Raw genomic sequence first — 17,500 nt, forward strand, 5'->3', positions numbered from 1 at the left:
CTCACACACTGTCACTGACACACTGTCACTGTAACTCACACACTGTCACTCACACTGTCACTGACACACACACACTGTCACTGTCACACATTGTCACTGTCACACATTGTCACTGTCACAAACTGCCACACACACACTGTCACAGACACAAACCAGCACACACTGACACTGAGACACACACACACTGTCACAGACACCAATCAGCAAACACTGACACATACCCACTGACATTCAATAAAAATACACCACGGGGGATAGAGATACACAGACACTCACATACACTGACCCAGTTACACTGACACCAACACCCTGAGAGAGAGATGCACACAAATACTCACACATTGACTTGACAGAGATATACACACACACTGACATAAGACACTCTAATATGCACACCCTGAGAGAGTTGCACATAGACACACACAGACACAAAGACACGCACACAGGCACACACACACACCCAAAACTCGCTGGCACTAGCATCACACACACACACGTCTGATTTTGGTGAAAGAAGCGTTGGAACGTTCCCCCCCATTACCCCCACCCGCCCTCCCCGAGCAGCTACAATCCACACGTTTTAAAGCAAATTAAATAAAAGTCACTTAATAATAATGTCCGTGAGTCTGACCTTCGCGGTTTTCCTGGGCCAAGTCACAATGGGGAGGCCAGTGACTGACAGCTTCTGACTGTCCTCAGTGTGTTCCTCCAGCACAGCCTGTGGGGGGGAGGAGAGGGGTGGGGGGGGGACATAGAAAGAACAAGTTGCATTTACATATAGTACCCTTCAATCAGGGCAGGGTCTCAGAGCGCTTAAAACACCCAGAACCCACCCTCTCCTCAAAATAATAATAATCCTTGCATTTCATACAGCGCCTTATCACGTTGTTGAGATATTTGACTGTGTATTTTGTGTGTAAAAAAATAAATGAAAAGACGACTGTTTGTGGGGACGTTGCTGTGCGCAATCGGCTGCCGCGTTTCACCCACAAAATACACAGTCACTCCACTTTGCAGTATATTCTGTGAAGCGCTTTAAGACGTCTCGAAGACAGGATAGAGCACTGTATCAAATGCATGGATTGCTATTATTATAATAATATAACAATATATTGATATTATTCTTGTTGTTGTTATTATTATTAAGATAAAATGATCCTCAGGCTGGGACCGGGTGGAATTCAGGCCCTCAGGTGCACACACCTGGTGGAATTTCCTACCCACGTGTTACAGAGGCTGCAGACAATGGCCACTGTAGTCTGCACTACCCCACACGGCCACAAGGCCGCAGGAGAGGATCAGTGTTCCCATTGTACTGAATGTTAATACCCCCCACAGCGTGCGCACACACACACACGTACACACACGTACACGCACGCACACACACACACACGTACGCACACACACACACATACGCGCACACACACACATACGCACACACACACACGCACACACACACACATACGCACACACACACATACACACGCACGCACGCACACATACACGCACACACACATACACGCACACACACATACACGCACACACGCACGCGCGCACAAATCTTTTCCCAACAGCGCCGCGGGAGATCTTTAACATCCCCTCCGAAGAAATGGGGTTGACTGGAGGCTTTCGTTTCATCCAAAAGACAGCAGCAGCAATAATAATAGCAACAACAACAACAACAACAATCCTTGCATTTGATACAGCGCCTCATCACGTCGTCGAGGCGTCTCAAAGCGCTTCACAGGCTACTCCGCAAAGTTCCAGCGACTGTGTATTTTGTGGGCGAAACGCGGCAGCCGGTTTTGCCTACAGCAAAGCGCCACCCGGGGAGAGAGAGAGAGAGAGAGGGAGAGAGGGAGAGAAACTCCCTTCTCTTTTCGAACAGCGTCGCGGGAGATCTTTAACATCAGCCTGAACAGGGCACAGACAGACAGACAGACAGACAGACGGGGATCTCAGTTTAAAGTCTCATTCAAAGGACCTCCTGGAATAAATTGCTTCCCCCCCACCAACACCACCGCGGACCTGCTCTGACCTTCATGTCCCCCAGAAGAGCGGAGGCATCCCGGATGCCCTCGGGGACGCATTTCTTGTTGTCGGGCAAAGACTCCAGTTTCTCCACCAGCGCCTTCAGCCCCTTCAGCTCGAACTCCGTCAGGTGGATCCACTTGCTGGGCCCCTCGGCCGCGGGGGTCCGGGGGGGCTCCGGGGAGACCGGCCCCTGGGACTTGCTGCTGGTGTCCGAGTCCTCGGAGATGGATCGTATCAGCTGCTTGGCTGGCTTGCGTCTCTTCTTGGGGGTCTCGCTGGGCTCGCCGTTGGGCGACGGTGGGTCTGCGCTCTGGAAGCTGGTCTCGTCGCGCTCCTCTTTGATCCTCATGTCGCACACTCTCTCCTCCATGTCCGTCCGGCACTCCCCCATCCCCACCGGGCTCTCCACTTTGGCTTTCCACTCGTTATCTGATGCCAACAAACGAGGGAGCGAGCAAGCGAACAGACAGACAGACAGACAGACACAGTCAAATCCTCGGTATTAAAAGCGCTCAAAGCCTTTCCAAGGGCGTTACTCTCAAGCGTAGTGACTGTTCACTCCCACTCACCTTTCCCCCACCACCTCCTTCGAGGCCAGTCTCAAGACCTTCCTCTTTGACTTCAGCCTTCAGTCATCTTCCCCACCTCCCCGCCCTCTACTCCTCTCGACTCCCCCAGAGCTTGGGTGCAAACCCTTGACTTGTCCAGGAGCGCCTTGAGACGTCCTCCTGTCAGCCAGGACACGGGCAGAGAGAGAGAGAGAGAGAGAGAGAAACTCCCTTCTCTTTCCCTCCCCCCACCATTAGCCCTGTGGGATCGCTAGGGTTTGCCTGAGCGCGTGGATTCACGCTGTTTATGCAACGTGCACGAGTTCACTCCCGCTTACCTACCTATCAGCATCGACTCCCTGCGGTATTCCTTGGTGAGGTGTGAGCGTTTGGTCAGACAGAAGACGTAGCGTTCCAGCACATACCAGCACATCTCATAGTAAAATGGGTAGCGGAACTTGCCGTTCACCTGCGAGGCAGAGGGAGAGGGTTGGGCTGTGAGACAGAGAACAGCCAGAGATTCAAACACTAGCGTCGGTGTGAATACGGTGACATCTACCCCACACACACGTGTGCACTCACACGCTCGGACATGCACGTGAGGGTGCACACATGTGCACATGTATATTCACACGTACACAAGCACATACAGTGCGCACACACACACACGCGCGCGTGTATATTCGCATGTACACAAGCACATATGGTGCACACACACACACAAACACAAGCAGAGGCATCTACAGTATACACACTGTACACACGTACGTATATACACACACACACAGCATACACACACAGAGGCATGTTCAGTATATACACACACGGACATGATGGGGGGGAGGGGGGGGGGGGTGGGGAGTGTCTTACTCGGGTACGGTCCTCAATCTCGTAGATGTGGAGCTGCATGGGAATGTTAAAACTGTGCAAAAAATTCCCCCCGAACACCAGGGTGTCCTCAGGCGTGTAAACAGCGTGGATCCATCCTGAGAAAGACAGAAAGAAAAAGGCCAGAGCAGTCAATCCCACTGTCCCTGCGGTAATCCAGGCCTTCGATCACAAGAGACAACTCCTACCCCCACCCTCCCTTCCTCCTGATCCCAACCCCCAGCTCAGGTCCAAATCCCTGACTGCCCAGTGCCTTGGGATGTCCTCCCGACATGAGAGGCGCTGCGTAAATGTAATCTGTTGCTGTTTGTTGTACACGAAACGTCTGCGTGTCTTACCTGAGGGGATGAGGAAGGTGTAGCCTTGTTTGAGCTCCACGCGCTGACACCCGTCCACACGGTCTCCCAGGAAAATGTCTCCCTGTTTCCCCGACAGAACCCACTCCTCGTAAATCTCCAGGTTGTGCACTGTGGGAGGTACTAACCAGAAAACCTGGAGGTGGTGGGATGTGGGGGGGGGGGGGGGTGTGGGTGGGAGAGAGAGAAAGAGACCGGTCACACATTCCTCAACTACCCGCTCTTCTCACCATCACCTCTTTAACTCAGCTACAAAACATCTACAGACATTGAACTTTCTCCAGAAGTTTCCACCTCCCTAACGCCCAATCACATTCTAGGGACCCTACCCGGAGCCTCTTAAGCAACGGTGATGCTTAAGGGTTTCTGAGTGTGTGTGTGTGTGTTTCGCTCAGTTGGTTGCACACCTGCCACTGCGTGCAAAAAGAAAAGGTGCCCCTCAATAATGCAACCTCCACTCCCTTCTCCCCCAACTAGTCTGTGCTTTGTGTTGGTTGGACAAACCCACACAGAAATATTTCGCCCACAAAATACACAGTCAATTCACTTTGCAGTGTACCCTGTGAAGGGCTTTGAGGCGTCTCGACGACGTGACAAGGCGCGATTTTGAATGCAAAGATTATTTTTATTATTATGATTATAATTAATTGCTATCAACATCCCCGTTACTGTAGCATGCGACTACCAGGATGGTAGAAGGTGAACCAGATGGACCCTGGTCTTTTTTGGTCTAACAATTCTCTTTCTCTGTCTCTCTCTCTCTCTCTCTCGTTACTCCCTCTCTCCACGTCTGCTTTTTTTTTTAAAAAAAACGGTATTCCCGGGTCACGGATGGCACGGCAACGGGAGGAATTCTCGGGAACCACGTGAGACTCACCTTTCCCCCGCGCAGGATGTGATACCAGACTGAAGTGCCCCCAAAGTCAATGTGGAAATCAGTGTAGCATCCCTTCACACTCATCAGACAGTACCTGAGAGAGAGAGAGAGAGAGAGAGAGAGAGAGAGAGAGAGAGAAAGAGAGGGAGGAAGGGAGAGCAAGAAAGCAAAAAGAGAGTGGAGAGAGGAAAGCAAAGGGAAAGAGAACAGGACTGTGATTAATCATCTGGTGACCGACAGTGAGTGACAGAGCGCGTCTCGCCAGCCATCGCACAGCTTGCGAGAGAATTGCATTGCAACGACACAGTCACTACACCCTTCGGGGATCGATGGGAGAGGTTTCTGCTGTTAGAGCCGTGGCACCGAGATCAGAGGGGATATTTATTTGTTTACACCCTCGCTGAGACGCTGAAGTCCTGGAGCCACGTTCTGACACAATAATAATACGGCCTCCGCCAAATAACACAGTGTGGTCGGTTTGCTTTACACTCCCACCACCCGTTCCCCACACACACATACGCACACCCACACACACACACACACACACACACAATCACACAGACAATCACACCCACACATACAAGCACATACGATCACGTAATTACACACACGCAGACATGCATCACACACACACACACACACACACACACACAATCAAAGACGCACACATCACAATCACGCAAACACACAAAACACACAGGACTCACTGATCGCACGCTACATGCGCACAATTACAGGTCAAAGGCTCGCGTCAAGTCACTATCTGTGCGCGCGAAGCACAAAAAAGCACACAGCACAGGCTGCAGCCACCACAGCCAGCCTCCCGCTCACACTCACAGCTCACCGAGCTCCCGGCTGCTCTAACTAATGGCTGAACTAATGAAATGTAGCTTCCCGTCTCTCTCTCTCTCTCTCTCTCTCTCTCTCACTCTCTCTCTAACCTCTGCTCCCACCTCGCAGCTCACAATCCAAGAATACCCACCATCGCCGCCCTGCGGAATCTGCTCATCACCTCCATCCTCTCCTCCCGGAACCTCTTGGTTTGCAGAGACCCAATCACCGGCTCAGGCCCACATCACAAGCCTCTCTCCTTCCCTCTCTTCGCCCCCCACCCCTCCTCCCCCCACCCCCCGCCCCCCCCCCCCCACCCACCCCGATGCCAGCCAACACAGCACAGACGCCCTCTGGGCTGAGGAGTGATCCACTGCTTAGCAACAGGAGCCTTGGGAGTGAGGTTGACACAGACGCTCAGGCACTGATGTCATGAAGGAAGAACTCAGGGCCATTTGCACGGTCCTGACTGACGGGCTTTGTTCCTCCCACCCTCGCTCCCCCTCCCCCACTCACTCCCCCACTCCCTTCCTTTCTCGCTTCCCCTCTCCTCCCCCCCACCCCCCACCCCCTCCACCCTCCCTCACCCCCGCTCCCTCCCTCACCCCCGCTCCCAATACAGGAGCGGCTTTGATCCTGCCGTTTAAATCCCCGACAAGCAAACAAACAACAACAACAACTTCCGTCTTTCGGGTCAGACGTTAAACCTCACTCCCCCTCTGTGCCCTGAACGTTAAAGACCTCCCACGGCGCTGTTCGAAAAAGAGGAGTTTCTCTCTCCCTCCCTCCCTCCCTCCCCCCCCACCCCACAACCCCCCACCACCACCCGGTGTCTTGGCCAACAATCCCCCCCCCCACCCCAAAATGTGGGAGATATCGCTGGGCCCAAATTGGCTGCCGCCTTTCGCCCACAAAACACACAGTTACTGCACTTTACTTTACAGTCAGGTCCCGCGAAGCGCTTTGGGACGTCCTCCCGATGTGATAAAGCTCGACATTAAATGCAAGGATTATTATTATTATATTATTATTATTATATTATTATTATCACACAGCGCCCATCATGCAGGGTGGCGTCTCGGGAGCGCAAACGGTCAACAAGAGAGACTTCCGGAAAAGCCCCGACTCACTTTTGAACTTTGGGGTATTTCATCTCGGCGATGGCGTTGGTCGGCTCGATCTGCTTCTCCTTCAGGTGCCGCGGCCACATGTTGTCCACCCAGTCCACCAGGTCCACCTGTAACACGCGCACGCGCACACATGCAGAACATCACGCCACACGCTTCCATCACTCCCTTGTCTTGACTAAGCTAACTCGCCTTCTCTGCTCGCCAGATTTTTCGGCCAACTCTGCCCTCCAACAAGCTACGGGTTATTCAGAACCCTGTACTTCGTGTCCCCTCCCGCAGTAAGCTTAACACCCCCCGCCCCCGCCACCCATCCCACCCCATCATAGGAATAGGAGGAGGCCATTCAGCCCCTCGAGCCTGTTTCACCTTTCCATTAGATTGTGGCTGATCTGGACCTCAAGTCCCAATTTTCAAAAATATATAGTTTAAGAAATGAATTAGAATTAAAATTAATTAGAATTAAGCAAATCTCCCCCCCCCCCCCACCCCCCCACCAACCCTCCTCCCTCCCGCCCTGCCTGCCAGACTCTCACCACGGTGGGTCTCTTGACCAGGTTCTCCAGTTTGGTGTGGCTGAACTCCAGGCTGATGACATTGTAGAGTTTCTCTCGCTCGGCTTCAGGGGTCTCGTAGTAACGCACCCACTGGGACATGCTCATCTCAATCCCCTTCTGTGTGCTCACGTCCATCACATCCACGATCCTTCGGCTCCCTGCGGGGGGAGGGAGATACGAGGGGGGGGGGGGAGAGGAGACACAACGGTTAACGGCAGCGGCCGAGGGGGGTGTGCGGGGTGGTGGGAGATACAGGAAAAAAGAGAGCGGGAGGGGAATGGGGAAAAGAGAGCGGGGGGCGAATGGGGAAAAGAGAGCAGGGGGGACGGGAGCTCAAGCTTCCCCTTTCACATAGCAGTAAACCATCGTCAAATACAAGGAGATCAAAAAAAAATAATAGGAAGGTAGAATCTTTTCAATGTCAAGCTGGAGAGGAGAGACTGCAGTTGCAGTAATAATATTATAATAATAATTATTTGATAATAATCCTTGTATCTGATGCAGCGCCTTATCACATGGTCGAGACGGCTCAAAGCGCTTCACGGGTTACACTGCGACGCGAAGCAGTGTGTCTGTTTTGTGGGCGAAACGGGGCAGCCAACTGCGCCCCACAGTGGAGTTGGGGGAGGGCTCCAGGGCCCCCCTTTACCTAACGATCAAGTTAAATATAAAGAAATTTAAAAAAAAAGATAATAGGCAGCAGCTGCTGCTCAATGTCAGTCACTGCTGGAGGAGAGAGACTGCAGCTTCAACCATTGCCACAAGGCGGCAAGAGTGACAATAATATAATATATATATATACACACGCACATCTGTGTCTCACACACACACAATCTCACGCACACATACAAAGCCTCTTTCACACATACACACACAATCTCACACACGCACGTAGACAATCTCTCACACGCACACACATCTTGGGGGGGTCACAGTTCACTCTGCTGTTGTTCTCTCTTAACGGAAGGAAGTCTGCAGAATGTGTGCTCCAGCTCTGACACGCTCGCCACCACAGGGCAGCTTCGCTGCATGGGAATTCACATTGCAGTTACGAACACCTGCCAGCGGCCTTGTTCAGGCTATAAACAACCCCCTGCTCGCGCACCCCCACACCCCCCACCATACCCCCCCCCCCACCCCGCTGCTGCTGTCGGCTTAACAATAACATTAATAATTCCCGTGTGTGATTGAATGCGTCACAACGGTCGCAAATATTACTAACAATAATCCTGCCATTTGGTATTGCGCCTTATCACGCTCGTTGAGACGTCTCAAAGCGCTTCACCGTATGTACGACGGCGACAAAATGACATTTGTATAGCTCCTCCCAGGACGGGAGGATGTCCCAAGGCGCTGGACAGTCAGAGTCTCGGACCCGAACTGGCGGTCGGTATCGGGGAGGGTGGTGGGCAGAGGAGGAAGGAGGGTGATCGAAGGCACGGGAAGGTCTTCAGATGGCGGGGTGGGGTGCGGGGGGGCGCAGGGACTGCAGGATGGAATTCGGGAGCAGAGTTGCTGAGGGTCCTACCTCCCATAGTGGGGAAGGGGAGGTGAAGCAGACTGCAGCCCGCTGAACACTGGGAGCGAGCAGGATGGTAAGGGGTTAGGAGGTCGCAGAGGTAGGGGGGAGCAAGGCCATGGAGGGCTTTGAAGGTGAGGACCAGGATCTTGAACTGTCTCCTCTGTGTGAAGGGAAGCCAGTGGAGACTGGCGAGGATGGGGGGGTGATAGGGTCACGGACCCTGGTGCGGGAGAGGACACGGGCTGCAGAGTTCTGGATGATCTGCAGCCCGTGGAGGGAAGAGTTGGGGAGGCCAACAAGCAGGGCGTTTGCACAGTTAAGCCTGTGTACAAAGGTTTTGGCGGCCTGCGGCACGAGACAGCCAATTGCGCACAGCAATTTTGTTTCCGGTTGAACAAACGTGCAATCCAAGGCTGTTTGTGGGGACACTGCTGCCGCGTTTCGCCCACAAAACACAGTCGCTCCACTTCACAGTAGAATTCGGTGAAGCGCTTTGAGACATTCCTCCCCACGCGAAATACGCTTTACCAAATTTCTTAATTATTGCACCAAATGCAAGGACTATTATTTATTGCATCTCAATGCTTTTTTTTTTTCAAACTCACCAACGAATAGTTTCACGTCCCTGACGCTAAAATTGAGATCTGGAGTTCTGCAAGACAAAAAAAAAAATGTTAATTAAAATGTTCAGAAAGCCCTCAGACTCACTTGAAATTGGTTCTTAAAAACCCCACAATTTCACTCTCAGCGCCTAAATAAAGCCTATTTTTAAGTCTATTTTTTGGGAGTAGATTTTACGATTTGGCCGTCTTTTTTCCGAGCCAAAGAAAAATAAATCAGGGTATTAAAAATATATAAATTTATAAATTATGGTGAAACAGGGAGGAGAAATGGCCCACGGTGGGTTGTGACTGAACGTTCTTCACCTCTGCTGTGGCGCTGGGTCAGATGGGGTGGGATCGGCACGTTCTTACTCCACAGATATACTTGGGGTACAAATGTGAGAGAGTGAGAAAGAGGGTGAGTGAGGGAGAGCGAGAGAGAGTGAGAATGAGAGTGAGAGCATGAGTGAGAGCGCGACTGTGGGAGAGAGAAAGAGAGAGAGTGGGCGTCTGGCGGAGTTCAGCAAAGTGTATAACACATGGCAGCGAAATCAAACACCAACCCTGCATACGACGGATGGACAGACAGAATGACAGCCTTCTCTGACAATCCCACACAAACACACATTGCAGAATCAATCAATCAATCAATCAATCAATCAATCAATCAATCACAAGGTTGTTTCGCTTACTTGATCCCAAGTCCATCTCTCTCCCTGAAGATGAGGGGAACCCGTATCGCTTCCCTCTGCACATATTCAAATGTAAAATCTATTGCAATAAAATAAAGTACAATCAGTCGGCACAGTAAACAGACAACTTTAGGGGTAACTGCAGCGAAAAGGGGAGGGAAGGGAGGAAGGGGAGATGGGGGTGGGGAGAGAGAGTGGGGGCAGAGAGAGGGAGGAAGGGAAAAAAAAACTCATGCAATTAATTCCGCATAAATCATATTTTTAACAATATATACACCTGCCTATAGATTAGATACGCCTATTAAAAAGACACGACATTTGCACGTCATTCCTGCATCAATGGTATTTATTTAAAATATGACATATGATATATTTTAAATAAATATCATATATATATATATAACGCACACACGTTTTGTGCAGGGAAAAAAAACACCCGGTTCTGAAATATTTCCTTTTTTTGGGGGGGTGGGGTTATTATAATAAAAATAAATGAAACCAAATAAAAATGTCAAATCAAATAAATCAATCAATCAATCAATCAGTGAATAGATAAAAGAATGAATAAATAAATAAAACAAATCAAGAAAGCAATCAATCAATCAATCAATCAATGAATAAATACATCCGCCCCCACGGAATAACCACAACGTCAATGACCAAACCACCACCACAACAACAACAACAACAACAACAGCAACAACAACAACAACAACCACCACCACCACGTCACCAGGTGACGTCATAAGGACGCGGGAGATTTGAATCGGGACCTGAGCTCCGGCACTGACCACAGGACCCAAACGGCGCTCATCCACTGCTCTTTGAAGTGACTTCACTCACCGCTATTTACCGGTGAAACAAAACACATTCTTTTGCTTCGGCCTAACCCCACCCCCCACCCCCCAACCCCCACCCCCAACCCACCCCCGGAAAAAAAAAAAAAAAAGAAAACCCCTTACCTGCCCCCTTCATAAAGTGCACGAAACTGGAGCAGTACGTGTCACTGCTCAGCTTTTCTTCCACGTCGAAGGACCTCATGTTGGTTATCTCCTCGTCTGATAAATCCTCATCGTCGTATCGCCGTCTGCAAAACGCTCGCTGTACCGCACCGGAAAAAAAAAACACACAACACACACACACACACACACACACACACAGATCAAAAACACACACAAGATCTGCACGTTGTGTCGTGTCGTGTGTCATCCCATCCCATCCCATCCCAACCCATCCCATCCCAACCCATCCCAACCCATCCCATCCCATCCCAACCCATCCCATCCCATCCCAACCCATCCCAACCCATCCCATCCCACGTCGCCCCCCCTTTAAGTTTTTGCAAAAAAAAAATTAGAAATGTTCTTTACGCTGCAAATTGCAGTGGAAAACTCCGCGTGTTTTTTTTTCTCTCGCGTGTGTGCCTTTGCTCTCTCTCTCTCTCACTCTCTCTCTCTCTCGAAATGCCCCCCTCTCCCCCCCCCTCTCCCCCCCCACTTTGGCAAATTTTATTCGTGCAAAAATGCTCTTTTTTTAAAAAAAAACTCTTACGTTTTAATGTGAATTGAACGTTACCCACGACTTTAAAAAAGCCACTTTTTAAAAAAAAAGTGACCCGATTCTTTCTCGCGACCACATCGCGATCATTGCATCGGTATTTTTTTTTTTGGGGGGGGGTTTAATACTGTGATTGCATTTTAAAGGGTTGGTTTAAAGAGCAACAGTGTGCATTTCCCCTAAAAAAAAAGGTCATTGCATCCTTGCTTTTTCCCCCCCCTTTCTTATTTATTCGTACCGTTAACCCGGTGTCGGTCTCGTGCATTTTGTTTTAAAAGATATATATGTAAATCTATACATCTATATATCTATATATCTATTTGCAAAAATAAATGCATTGCAATTTGCAATGACTGTTGTCGGTAAAGTTACTTTAGTTCACTTGTGTAACGTTTTGAACCAACGACCCTCACTTCAATGGGTATTTTTTTTTGGGGGGTGGGGGGAAGGCATTTAAATCCCCAACTTGTTTCTTTTTTTTCCTTGCAAAAATAAGGTGAATTCTCAATTTATTTGTAAACAATATAAAATCTCTCTCTCTAAATATACATATAACAAATAAAAATAAGAACTAAAACGATCGGATCTCCCCCCCCCCCCACCGAATCAATTGATTTGCCAACAAATTAGGATTGCAGGTTTGACCAGAACAAATTCTTAAATAAAACTTAATTTGAATACAAAATAGTGTGTGTGTGTGGGGGGGGGGGGTGGGGGGGGGGGGGTGAAAGAGATGGATTTATATGCCAAAATGCATAGCAAATTGAGAGGGTTACATTTACAATTTCATTTCCTAATGTGCCAGGTATTTTTTTTAATATATAATATACATATACACACAAACAAGTGACCATATTTTTTTTGGTGGTGGGGGTGGGGGGGGGGGGTTAAATATTTCGAGACAACATTACGAGTTGCAAAACAATGTATCCGGGTTATAGCGAGATCTCTTAAAAACTCTTTTTTATACATATATATTGCATTGTATTGCATTGCATTTATATTTATATATTAAAAAAAGAAGGGTGGAGTGGGGTGAAGGTGCAACCTTTTTAAAAAAAAAAGTCTTCTCTCTGCAAAAGGTGAGGGATGGGTTTGGAAAGGAAAGGACGGGGATGAAATGTTTCTTTTGCAATCACTAGGCCCTGCTGGACGATTGGTCGGTGAGAAAGATGGGGAAGAGAAGCTTCGCTATCATTTCCTCATTGCAATCTTGTAAACACACACTACAGGACACTCACAGACACACACACACACACACACTACACTGCACACACACACACACACTACACTGCACACAGACACACACACAGACACACACACTACACTGCACACAGACACACACACTACACTGCACACAGACACACACACTACACTGCACACAGACACACACACTACACTGCACACAGACACACACACTACACTGCACACAGACACACACACTACACTGCACACAGACACACACACACTACACTGCACACAGACACACACACACTACACTGCACACACACACACACTACACTGCACACAGACACACACACTACACTGCACACAGACACACACACACTACACTGCACACAGACACACACACACTACACTGCACACAGACACACACACACACTACACTGCACACAGACACACACACTACACTGCACACAGACACACTATACTCTATACACACACACACACACACATACATACATACAGACACAAGTTGCAATCGTAACTAGGTCGAGGAAGAAGGAAAAAAGGTTGGTGGAGGGGAGGAGGGGGGGGGGTGGGTGGGAAGAATGTTTTTTTATATATATATTAAAAAAATAACCTTTTTTTCCCCCAAAAAAACACGTCTCTGAAATTAACAGGAACTTATAATTCACCCACCCACTCTATAAGCAAAAAAAACATCGACCCCCCACCCAGGCACAGACACACACACAAATTCTAATCAATACCACGAACCCCCCCCCCCCCACACACACACACACACACACACACACACAAGCAAAAACTGCAGCCCCCCCCAACCAAAAAAAGAAAAACTGCAAACTGCAAACCCATGTTTTTTTAAAAAATTGTCATCATTATTAACCTTTCCCCCCCCCCCCCCACACACACACACACACACCCCACACCCCCCTCCTCCACCACCACCACCACCACCAAAACTCGTTGCAAAAGAACTACAGACCAATTGTCGTCCAGATTCCTTCTCTACATCCATTGCTGAGAGAGCATTATTCTAAAGCGCCAATGCATCGCCCAGGATATTATATGGTGGTGTTGGAATCCACAAATAGATAAGTTTTTCACTCCCCTCCACAGCCCTGCACAGAAAGACACCATCTCTCTCTCTCTCTCTCTCTCCAGGAGTTACAGCTCATGTTACGTCATTGCACTTTTGCAAACCAACCCTCCCCATATACACACACACACACACACACACACATACATACATGCACACACACACACACACACACAGACACACAGACTCCCTCCCCTCCCCTCCCACAAAAAAATACACCTTACGTCATGTCATTTTTTTTTGCACAAACAAAAAATTTTCTTATTTGCTCCAATAAATCTGCATTGAATTTCCTGATGCCTTTTTTTTTGTGTGACTCTCTCTCTCTCTCTCTGTTGTGTGTGTGCGTTTGTAGGTATGTCTCTCTCTCTCTCTTTTTTTTCTCCTCCCCCCCCCCCCTCTTTTTCTCTCGAATTTGCATTGCACGTTGCATTATCCACGTCTCTTTTTTTTTAACCCCAAAAAGAAAAAAAAAAGCCCTGGGATTGCGAATTGTGGGATTTGATGCAAAGAGCAAAAGAAGGGGAGGGAGGGAGGGAGGGAGTGTGTAAAAAGAAACGAGACACCTACGCAGGCGCTGTGTCTGTCTCTCCTCTCTCTCTCTCTCTCTCTACCACACACACTTGTTTCCTGAAATGACAGACAATATCTTCCTCCCTCTCTGCACTTCCCATCTCTCTCTCTCTCTCTCTCTCTGGGGTAATCCACCCCATTTGCAAGTTCAATAGGAAGTGAGTGAGAGAGAGAGAGAGAGAGACTACTCTGCAAATACTGCACTCTAAATTCTCTTGTCTGTTTCACACATTATTCCTGTAGAGAAAAATATGTGTGTGTGGTGTGGGTGTGTGTGTGTGTGAGTGAGTACAGCACCAGAAATACATCTTAGCAAGCTATTTCCTTCTCTCCTCCCCTCTCTCCTCCCTTAAAGGCAGACAGCACTGATAGTCAATACAGCGACAACAACTTGCATTTATATAGCACCCCTCACCCCCCACAGGGCAGTGTCCCAGAGCGCTTCCATTAACCCCACCATTGAGTCATCTTTTTTTTAAAAAAATGTAAAAAAAACACAGATTTCGAGCTAAAACGTGGTTTGGGGCTGAATTAATCGTTGCGTTCGGTTTGCACGACAGTGCAGCAATGACGACGGCGACAACTTGCGTTTAAAGTTCCCCTCCCCTCCATCATTGGCGGCCTCGCTTTCAGCCACTACGCCCTGAAACTCTGGAACACACTCCCTCAATCCCTCCGCCTTTGCTCCCTCCTTTCCCCCATCTTCAGGTCGCGCCTGAAGACCTTCCTCTTCGACCGTGCTGACAGTCACCTCCACGCTTCACCCCGGCTTGGCATCAGGCTCCGCCACTGTCGAGCGCTCTGGGATGCTGCCCTGTGTGAGGGGCGCTATATAAATGCAAGTTGTTGTTGTTATTTAATCTGTGTGGCTGTTGATCCGTCACTAAAATCAAGTCTGTCAATAGGCACCTTGGGGACCAAACAGGTGAGTCTTCAGGGACAAGACTGTTGACATTCAACCCTTAATTCAGTATTGATAATAATCTAATTTACTAAAGACCTCCTTTATAATTCGCTGTTTGTCGTACATTTAATTGTTCAAAAACTTTTTAAAGAATTGATCTGCTTGGAGAGGGGTTTATTAATGTAATATGTAATAATACATAATAATAATAATCCTTGCATTTGATACAGCGCCTTATCACATCGTTGAGACGTCTCAAAGCGCTTCACAGAATATACTGTCCAGTGGATTGACTGTGTATTTTCTGGGAGAAACGCGGCAGCCAATTGGCCACAAACAGTCATGGATTGAGTGATCAAATTATTTTGTTTGTTTTTTCTGAAAGGAATATTACCCGCGAAAAGCGATCTGCCAATCTGCTAACAAACGGGTTCCAACTTACTGATAGGTAAACAGAGGCGTGTGGAATCAGGAAACTTGCCTAAGGTTACACCCTGCCCAGGAATTGAACCTGGGTCCTCTCGCTTGCGAGACGAGAGCTCTAACCACTACTCTACGGGACTCCAAGGGTCTGTTTCAGATGGATGTCAAAGATCACACGGCACAATTTGAACGAGAAGTAGGGGGTTCACCCCGTAGGCTGGTCAGCAATCCCCCTGCCTGGTGTATTTGCCAACAAACACACACACTCAATACATTTTACAACAGTTACCTGTGAAGTGCTTCAGGTGTGTTTCCACATTTTATCAGCCGAAGCGATTGATGTTTATTATTATTTCACACACAGGATATGAACTGTAGACATTAGAAAGTAGACAAACTATTGAAACTCACAACATAGCCTCATGCTTATAAGCTTCAGTGGTCACTATGTGTTTCTTTCCCACACCACAAACCATCACACCTCACTTACATCGCTCACACATTATGTTCTGTTTCCAAAACAAGTGGACTCTCTGGATCGTGTAATTAATAATAATAAATAATAACATAATAATCTTGGCATTTGATACAGAGCCTTATCACATTGTTCGAGACATCTCAAAGCGCTTCACAGGATATACTGTAAAGTGCAGTGACCGATTGAACCACCCAAGTCCCAAGTCAACTACCAATAGTCAGAGATAACCCCACAAGCCTCCCTTTCTCTATGGAAAAGTATGGAACACGTTTTTGATATAGCGCCTTATAATGTCACAACATCTCAGAATGAAATTAAATAAAAATAGTCACTCAATCCACGACTGTTTGTGGGACATTGTTGTGCCAAACTGGCTGCTGCATTTCACCCACAAAATTCATAGTCAATCCATTTTACAATATATTCTGTGAAGCGCTTTGAGATGTCTCGATAACATGATAAGGTGCTATATCAAATGCAAGAATTATTATAATATACAACAACTTGCAATATCCGTGACGCACTTTTAGATGTTCTCTGTTAAGTTCAAGTCTGTGTCCGTCCATCAGTCGTCATCCCCCCGTTGTTGAGTGTGAGACCGTATTATTACCATTCAGTTTATCTGAATGTCTTTAGGATCTTGACTACATTAATAAGATCTCTCCCCCAGCCACCACCCCCCTCCCCGCACTTACCTTCTGCAGTGTCGATGCTCTGAGCTTCCTCTCCGCTCTCCTCGTTGACTCAGTTATCAATGATTATGAATGGCAATAATAACCCCCCCCATTTGACGCGAGGCCCATAACGTCTCAAAGCACTTCACAGGGAATTGCTACTCAAATGCAGTTATTGCCCCCAATGCAATGACCGATTTGCACACAGCAAAGCTGCAACAAACAAACTTTTTTGGGGTCAGCCGGGTGGGTGTCTGATACATGCGGGAACCTAGCACCGTGCTCCAGAATATCCGAAGCAAACCGAGAATTCCCTGCATCCCACCTACACATGGAAATCCCAGAGATAGTTTGTCGGAATGGAATGCGCTCTCTCTCCCTGGAGGGATGCATCCTTCTTACTCAATTCCGGAGCGTATTGAGGGCCGGTTGGCAGGAGCCAAGGCTTGGGGGACCCCAGAGCGTGCATTGGGGTGACTGCTGGATTCTGACCAGCTTGTCATTGAGAGCGCTGACTGGTGAGCTTTCCCACTGCTTGTCCAGCTAGGACCTCTC

At 48.5% G+C, this 17,500-nt stretch overlaps 1 protein-coding gene across 6 annotated transcripts in view; it reads right to left on the reverse strand.

The window, feature by feature from the left end:
- The window catches only part of LOC103184391 (lysine-specific demethylase 2B), a 31,618-nt gene that overhangs the window by 13,090 nt on the left and 1,028 nt on the right, over positions 1-17,500 (reverse strand). For 3 of the 6 annotated variants that reach the window (XM_042337682.1, XM_042337683.1, XM_042337681.1), the window contains exons 1-11: positions 10,997-11,255; positions 10,035-10,113; positions 9,346-9,392; positions 7,198-7,376; positions 6,665-6,771; positions 4,704-4,797; positions 3,809-3,962; positions 3,453-3,568; positions 2,925-3,051; positions 2,039-2,463; positions 632-718 (exon numbers count right to left, since the gene is read on the reverse strand). In XM_042337682.1, the coding sequence (XP_042193616.1) occupies positions 632-718; positions 2,039-2,463; positions 2,925-3,051; positions 3,453-3,568; positions 3,809-3,962; positions 4,704-4,797; positions 6,665-6,771; positions 7,198-7,376; positions 9,346-9,392; positions 10,035-10,113; positions 10,997-11,243 (1,662 nt within the window). In that variant the 5' untranslated portion in view covers positions 11,244-11,255. Of the gene's footprint in view, positions 1-631; positions 719-2,038; positions 2,464-2,924; positions 3,052-3,452; positions 3,569-3,808; positions 3,963-4,703; positions 4,798-5,685; positions 5,826-6,664; positions 6,772-7,197; positions 7,377-9,345; positions 9,393-10,034; positions 10,114-10,996; positions 11,256-13,779; positions 14,036-17,500 lie in introns of those variants that run through there. The other 3 variants (XM_042337684.1, XM_042337685.1, XM_042337686.1) reach the window with 3 other exon arrangements.

Source organism: Callorhinchus milii, unplaced genomic scaffold (genome assembly GCF_018977255.1).
Source record: "Callorhinchus milii isolate IMCB2004 unplaced genomic scaffold, IMCB_Cmil_1.0 Scaffold8, whole genome shotgun sequence".
Classification (NCBI taxonomy): Eukaryota; Metazoa; Chordata; class Chondrichthyes; order Chimaeriformes; family Callorhinchidae; genus Callorhinchus; species Callorhinchus milii.